We start from the raw sequence: 8,086 nt of genomic DNA on the forward strand, positions 1-8,086 counted from the left end.
CATGCTGCGTCTTCCCCTTATATGGCGTGTGAATAAAACCACCCACTTGTTTAAAACGCACTGACTTGAACATATTTGAGCATGAAATGTAATAAGCAAGAAGTGATGAAATTATATTTCGAGGATGACTTTCACACTGGAAGTTTCCCGATTAGATAAGAAACAGCAACTTGGATGAAACATATGCTATAACTTTAATTACGAGTGTGACAAACGCCTAAGGTTTAGATAGGAAGAAAGCTGTCACCTGCGCTTTGGCTCTAGCAACATGACAAATGGTATATGATGACACATTCTTGACGACATACTGAAAACACTAACTAAAATATTACATTTGCTTACAAAAATCAGTGATTGATGGGCTGTAGTCAGGGTCACTGCTGTGTTGAGCAGATTTGAAGAGCATGGCTTCAGACTTCAGCTGGCCCACGACAGATGGACAGCCACAGGTCACAGGACCGAATTTCAATGCATTCTCACGGTGCATCTCTTCTGTTTATCAGAACGCTTCTAGATGGAACATTACGATTCAACTCTTACTAAAATTGTTGTAGACCTAATGTTTACTTATACTTTTAAGTGCGCTGCAACTGTGAACTACAAATGGGTGATGCGCAAAGAATTAGATGCCTTATGGATAAAGTTCAAATATGTTTATATAATAATAGGCTATTAATAAACATACAGTGAAATTCACTAATTCTGGCTGCGTGTGTGTGTGTGTTTCTCGCAGGACTGTCTGATATAGCCTAATTACTGGTTTGGGTTTTCTGGACGTTTGAACCAGATGGCCGTGAAACTTCCAGAAGCTCATGTTTGCTTTTTGTTTGTGGGTGAACGCGCATAATGATGCTAATGCGGCAGAATCAGAGATGGTGAGTCGTAAAGTGGCATTGTGCACGCGGGCGAGTGTGACCTCTGTGAGAAATCACATTGACTGCGGGTTAAAGGGAGGTTGGGGGAATCCTTTTCACAGCGCGCGATTCGCCACGCGCGCAAACTGCTCCAGCGAGACACAATAGCGCGCTGATGTGCTCTCTGATATCCTCCAGTTACCCTTCATCCTCAGAACTATAGATGTGGTTTAGACATATTATTATAAAGTTAGCTGGAAACTGTGTTTAGTGGACTACATGCTATACCTAGTAGGCTACATAGTACACTATAAATTATAATATATAGCCTTTTTTTCTTGCTCAAGATTATAACATGCCTGGTGCAACAAACAGGCCTACGTTTTAAAATATTAGAACTCTGTAAAAGTTGCTGCCTTTTTAAGTAGGCGAATATCAAAGTGAAGCCAAAGTGACATCGTGCAAGGATGACCACAAATAAAAATGAACTGAAACTCTGAAAACGCATAAAACCGAGTAGTAATGATAGAAATAATGAGTTAAATAGATGGAAATAAATATGTTATAATGATAAAAACATTTATAAAGTCTGAAGTAACCCAAAGCGTGCCAGGGTGACTCGAGAAACTTGGTCTTGAATAATGTGTCCTTTTTTCTATTGTTATGGCACACTTCTGAAACTGTCCTCCTCATGGCGAGATCTGCTTGCCAGCTTCACCTCAATCACTGCTCTTTCTTTCTTTCATTCTGCCTTTTCTTTTCTTTTCTTTTCTTTTCAGGGATGTACAGCCGTGGGGCGAGGAGGAGGCTGGAGTTTGGAGAGGGTGGGGGCCACAGTCTGAGGTGGGCTGCAAGGGGCCAGTCAGTTTTCTCAGAGTCACAGACAGAGCACGCACACACACACAAGGAGCTGCGCCTCCCACACACCCGCGCACCAACTCACACACAGTCAGACGAAGAGGAAAGTGGATGTGTGCAGAAGCAATACCGCGTCTTGATGCTTTCTCCGAGGCGCTGAAAACACACAGAGAGGGGAAGTGCTGGTTCCTCGACTCCATGTGCATCTGAGGATTTATCATGCTTTAATTTACACCCAACAACCGACCAGCCAGTTTTCTCTGTGTGCGGAATAAGTACTTTGCGCACGGCTTCAAAAATGGGAACAACGAACTACTCCAGCGACAGGAATGTACTGTTTTGCAAGATGCTTCTGAAACTTATACTTCTGGCGGTCGTGGCGCACAATGTTTCGGGGAAGACTTTAAAATACAAAGTTTTGGAGGAGCAGAGAGTTGGTACGGTGATTGCCAGACTGAAAGAGGATGTAGCCGGTATATTATCCAAACTCCCGAGCTCCGTGTCCCCGCGCTTCCGCGCGATGCAGAGAGGCAGCACCCCTCTACTCTCCGTGCGCGAGGAGGACGGAGAGATCAGCATCGCAACCAAAATCGACCGCGAGAAGCTCTGCGAGAAAAACTTAAACTGCACTATCGAGTTCGATGTGATCACTCTTCCCACGGAATACCTCCAGCTGTTTCACATTCAAGTGGAAGTGTTGGACATCAACGACAACGCTCCGCAGTTCTCCCGCGCCATAATCCCCATAGAGATATCAGAGAGCGCGTCTGTTGGCACGCGCTTCCCTTTGGATAGCGCGTTAGACCCGGATGTCGGGGAAAACGCGCTCCACACCTACTCGCTCACTCGGAATAACTTTTTTAAAATCGATATCAGGACGAGAACGGATGGTGCAAAGTATGCAGACCTTGTTGTGATGAGGGAGCTTGACAGGGAAACACAGTCCAGCTACCAACTACAACTCACAGCATCAGACTCTGGCGTGCCGCCGAAATCTGGCTCAACACTGCTTAAAATCAGCATATCTGATTCCAACGATAATAGCCCAGCGTTTGATGAGCAGGCTTATGTGGTCAACCTCCTGGAAAATTCATCACTGGGGACGCTACTGGTGGACCTGAACGCCACAGACCCAGATGAAGGCAATAATGGCAAAATAGTGTACTCTTTCAGCAGCCATGTGCCACCCAAAATCCTAGAGACCTTTAAAATGAATCCAGATAATGGTCACATCACTCTAATTAAGAAAGTTGACTACGAAACTACTTCCTCGTATGAAATAGACGTGCAGGCCCAGGATATGGGTCCCAACTCCATTCCAGGCCACTGTAAGATAATCATCAAAGTGGTTGATGTTAACGACAACAAGCCAAAAATCAACATCAATCTTATGACTCAGGGCAAAGAAGAGGTGGCCTACATCTCAGAGGCCTCCCCTGTCGATACCTTCATCGCATTAGTGCGCGTGGATGACAGCGACTCAGGTCTAAATGGTGAGGTCGTGTGCCGGCTTCATGGCCATGGGCATTTTCGCTTGCAGAAAACCTACGAGAACAACTACATGATTCTCACAAATGTGTCTCTGGACCGTGAGAAACGCTCTGAATATAGCCTGACTGTAATCGCTGAAGACCGCGGCTCGCCAAGCCTATCCACCATCAAACACTTCACAGTGCAGGTGCAGGATGAAAACGACAACCCTCCTCGCTTCGAAAAGAGCCGGTATGAAATCTTCAAGTCTGAGAACAATTCGCCCGGGGCGTACCTGACAGCAGTAGTGGCCACCGACCCAGATTTGGGCACTAACGGTCAGGTGACCTACTCAATTGTGGAGAGCCAGGTCCAAGGTAGCTCTATTTCAACCTATGTGACCATTGACCCATCTAACGGGGCCGTGTATGCGCTCCGAAGCTTTGATCGGGAAGAAGTTGGCCGGCTTTCGTTCACCGTGCAGGCGCGGGATGGTGGAGGCCCAGCTTCGCTGAGCAGCAACGCCACTGTTTTTCTCACTGTACTAGATGAAAATGACAACCCACCCATCATCGTTGCTCCACTACTAATAAATCACACAGCTGAGGTGCCATTATGGCGGCATGCCGAGCCTGGTCATCTGGTGACAATCATCAAGGCCACAGATCGTGATGCAGGGGCCAACAGCGAGTTGACTTGCTCCATAGTTGGTGGTAATGATGAAGGACTCTTTGTCATTGACCCACGCAGATGTGAGTTACGAACCAACGGAAGCGTAGAGGCCTCTGGGCATGAGGGGTTTGATCTTGCAATCCTAGTACAAGACAGAGGGGCGTCGACTCGACTCTCAGCAAGGGCCATTCTGCACATTAGCCTGCGGGACTATCCAGAAAGCTACTCCCTGAACCCTTCAGACATAAACAACCAATCGACTCTAGACGTGTCTATGATCATCATCATCTCCCTCGGTGCCATCTGTGGCGTACTTCTCATTGTCATGGTGATGTTCGCAACCAGGTGCTCGAGAGAGCAGAAGGACCCAAGACATTCCTATAACTGCAGAGTGGCTGAGTCCACCTACCAAAACCACCCGAAAAAACCCGCCCGGCAGATCCACAAAGGCGATATCACATTGGTCCCCACGGTTAATGGGACCCTACCTGTGAGGGCCCATCCTCGCTCCCCGTCAGCCTCACCTGCTCCAGAGAGTCGCCAGAGCCACCACAGCCGCCAATCACTCAACAGCCTGGTCACCATCTCCTCCAATCACGTGCCAGAGAACTTCGCCCTAGAGCTTGCTCATGCCACACCACCTGTCGAGGTAAAAAAAAAAAGTGTTCAGTAACTAGTATTTGTGTATTCAATGTGAACTCTTTATTCCTGACTATTTAATTCCCCCTAAACCTGTTACAATATCCAATATGTTTGTTTTATTTATAGCATGTTTATTTGTACATCCATAGATCGTTTCGTCATACTTAAGTATCCATCCATATCATTCCCTCATTCACCCCACCAACCCCCCCCCCCATCCCTATCACCACCATGGTGTGTCTGTATTTGTGTGGGTTTGCTGTCTGGTCTGCCATTATTCATTTTTATTTCCATTTTTTTCTTTCTTTATTTGTTCCCCGCCCTGTTTCTTTTTCTTTTTGGCTATAGCAAGTCTCACAGCTTCTGTCCATACTTCATCAGGGCCAGTACCAACCCAGACCCAGTTTCCGTGGCAACAAATACACCCGGAGCTACAGGTAACCAATCACACTTCAGCCTGTTGCCACCTTTACAGACCGTCCTACAGGGGGTTCAAAGTTCTAGTCCGTGAGAGTCTGGACACCCTGGAGTACTTAAGTAACAGATGCTGACAATACATGACAGCCTCATCATGTTAGCAAGTCAACTGACCTTTAAATAAAGCTTGTTTTGTTTATGCATAAACTGCTCCCTCTTTAAGAGGCCCAATTATTTTTTTTACACCATCAATAAATAAAAAATATATGCATGATAATGGATATACAGTAACTAAGTGAGAGCTATTGCAATAGTTAATTGTTTTTTTTTTTTTGTCTCCAGGTATGCTTTGAATGAGATGGATAAGTTCAGCCTGAAGGACAGTGGACGAGGGGATAGTGAGGCAGGAGACAGTGATTGTGAGATGGGGAGGGAGTCTCCTCTACTTGGAGAAGGCTTCAATGAGCTCTTCACTCCTGATGGACACCACAGACTGCATCCAAGTAAGCAAGATATGAGATGCTGATGAGGAGTCCTTTGGACTATTACTCTGACTTTATACATTCACTCACACACACACACACACACACACACACACACACACACACACACACACACACACACACACACACACACACACACACACACACACACACACACACACACACACACACACACACACACACACACACACCTGACACACACACACACACATTTGCGACTATAACCTTGATTTTAAACATTTAAAATGTATCTCTTCAAGACGAAACGCCAGATAAAACAAACTAAACCTACATGTTGGAGAAAAACATTATTTTTGATGGAAATGCATACTTGATCTATAATACAATCATTAGTGTGACTAGAACCAGAATTGGGTTGTGCATAGAGATGGGCCATTGATTTCTGTAAATCAGCATGTTTAATCATTCACTCTCTGCATGAGAGAGTGGGCTAAATGAGGGCCTGTTTCGCAAATGCACCAGATTGGGCATTTATTAACTCTAAGATGTATTATAAATGGCCTTTCAAAATTAATGGCGCTATAAACAGCCCCTAGAACATGAATGAGTAATGCCGAACATGTTCAATGAGCGCCATAAGTTGGCATATTTGATTTGTTTTGCATAGTCTCTAGAAAACGAAGCTGAGTCGGATGAAACTGGAAAGATTTGTTTAGTCATTTGGCTTCCAATTGATGTATTTGACTAGTTAAGGGTGTGTGCAGTTTTGAATGTTGTGCCAGAAAACACCAATCATTAGCTAATGTCTTCCATCAATGCTTTTGTTTTCTTTCTGATCACTGTAGCGATGAAGCTGTGCACCGAAGAGTGTCGTGTCCTCGGTCACTCTGACCAGTGCTGGATGCCTCCATTGCCTTCCCCTGCCTCCTCTGATTACCGTAGCAACCTCTACATCCCCGGAGAAGATCCCCAGCAGAAAGCCACCCCTGAAGCACCACAGTCTGGCGAGTCAACACTGAGGAAAAAGAGTTTCTCCACATTTGGCAAGGAGAGCGAGGAGGGAGAGGGGGAGGCAGGTGATGGGGAAGACCTGTGTGGAACGACTTCTCTGCTGTCTGAAATGAACAGCGTGTTCCAGAGGCTCCTCCCCTCCTCGCTGGATAATTACAATGAGACTAATGAAACTGAAAAGGCAACAGCCTGTGCTGCAGGGGTGGGGTCGTTGGAAAGAAGGAAGGGCCACTTACCTGGAAAGCCAAGCCCTGCCACTTATCAGCAAAACGTGGCTGTTTGGGCTGCTAATACACACTTCCAAAATCCTGGACATGCCCACGCCCCTGCTAGTCACATGACAGCCCTGGTGGCTCCGCTCCCCGCCCCTCTGCCAGCTCCCATGGCAACATCAGCGTCCTCTTCAAAATGGCTCCCTGCAATGGAAGAAATCCCAGAGAATCACGAGGAAGATGAGTTAGAGTCTGTGCTCGGCCATTTGCACGGAAAGCGCTGCGACAGTCGCAGCGAAATTATGGACGCCAGCGAGCTGGTTGCAGAAATCAACAAACTCCTTCAAGATGTCAGGCAAAGCTAAAGACTAAACCCTCTCTCTTTCTCTCTCTCTTTCTCTCTCTCGCTCTCTACAATAAAATAAAACATTTGTATATGAGACTAAAGTGGAGGAAGATAAGAAAACAGAAAAAAACACAGAGACCTGCAATTGTCATTAAAGTTGCATTTCTGGATGTAATGTGTTTTGTGAATGCTAATTATCCAAATGATGTTTGTATTTTCTGGTTTTTGGCCACAGTGTACACAATGTGAGTGTATTTATCTTTGTATTTTAAAAATACAATTTGTAGTCTTTATATTTATATATGTGTATATACCTAAGTTAAAAATGTATATAAAGCTATCAGATTTCTATTTTTATATATGCATGTTGGAAAAATAATCAAGATCAACATGCCTTGATGTAAATATTCTTATTTATGAAAAGGTTTTCTTTTTTGCTCTATTCCGTGGTATTGTTATATATAAGTATAATATAAGTACATGAATATTATTGAGTATGTGTTTTTTGGTGGGGTGGGACAGGTATTGAAAGCATGTTTTAGGGGTGGGAGTGGTATTTATAATGGTGTATACTTTGTGCCAACTTCTGTTTTACATTAAACAAATGACAAAATAAAGAGAAATGAAGATATGTCAAACATACACACTTGATTTGACTTTTTTTTAAATACGTTTCACTGTTAATATTGATGTATTTTTGTTAAAAGTAGTTTATGTGTGGGCATAAAAAAGGTTTCCAAGTAAATTACAGTAGGCCTATGTGCTACTCCATTTAGTTTTTATGTTCTTGAAATATCCAGTAAAATGGGAGTGTGTGGTTGTTTTCCTCCTCTTCACAGACAGATCTGGAGAGCAGCCTTGCAGGGAAAAGGGCCATTTTTAGTCACTCTCATCAACGCTGCACTCGTAATGAGCGCCCCCTACTGACTGAAATAGTCAATATATTTCATTAATGATTGAAAGGGTGCAAGCTAGAATAATGCGCACAGAGGTAATTGAGGTAGAAAGGAGAGAAAAGAATGCTTGTTTTTGCACTCAATTTACGATTGTAAGAAAAAAAAATGTAAAGTTAATGTGAACAATATGCCACTAAAGCAAAGGAAGTATATTTCACACATACAGTGATCACTGTAGGAGAAA

General features: G+C 44.3%; 1 protein-coding gene across 2 annotated transcripts; it reads left to right on the forward strand.

Annotated features, from left to right (window-relative positions):
* Window positions 1-1,733: 1,733 nt before the first annotated feature.
* pcdh18b (protocadherin 18b) lies at window positions 1,734-7,582 on the forward strand. 2 transcript variants are annotated; one of them, XM_079839108.1, is made up of 4 exons: window positions 1,734-4,503; window positions 4,878-4,933; window positions 5,256-5,416; window positions 6,223-7,582. In XM_079839108.1, exons 1-4 carry the CDS (start codon window positions 2,011-2,013, stop codon window positions 6,963-6,965), a joined length of 3,453 nt encoding a protein of 1,150 aa, XP_079695234.1. In that variant the 5' UTR covers window positions 1,734-2,010; the 3' UTR covers window positions 6,966-7,582. The 2 variants fall into 2 exon arrangements, with proteins under 2 accessions (XP_079695234.1, XP_079695233.1); XM_079839107.1 differs by having other exon boundaries at window positions 4,845-4,933; window positions 6,223-7,576.
* Window positions 7,583-8,086: the final 504 nt, after the last annotated feature.

The sequence above is a fragment of the Gobio gobio genome (genome assembly GCF_949357685.1).
Source record: "Gobio gobio genome assembly, chromosome: 16".
Taxonomy (NCBI): domain Eukaryota; kingdom Metazoa; phylum Chordata; class Actinopteri; order Cypriniformes; family Gobionidae; genus Gobio; species Gobio gobio.

What these genes read in the sequence shown, in the direction of transcription:
- pcdh18b (XM_079839107.1), top strand. Translation starts at nt 2,011, where the DNA reads ATGGGAACAACGAACTACTCCAGCGACAGGAATGTACTGTTTTGCAAG. An exon ending in ATGCCACACCACCTGTCGAG is followed by an intron (nt 4,504 to 4,844) that starts GTAAAAAAAAAA and finishes TTTTGGCTATAG; the next exon opens with CAAGTCTCACAGCTTCTGTC. An exon ending in AAATACACCCGGAGCTACAG is followed by an intron (nt 4,934 to 5,255) that starts GTAACCAATCAC and finishes TTTTGTCTCCAG; the next exon opens with GTATGCTTTGAATGAGATGG.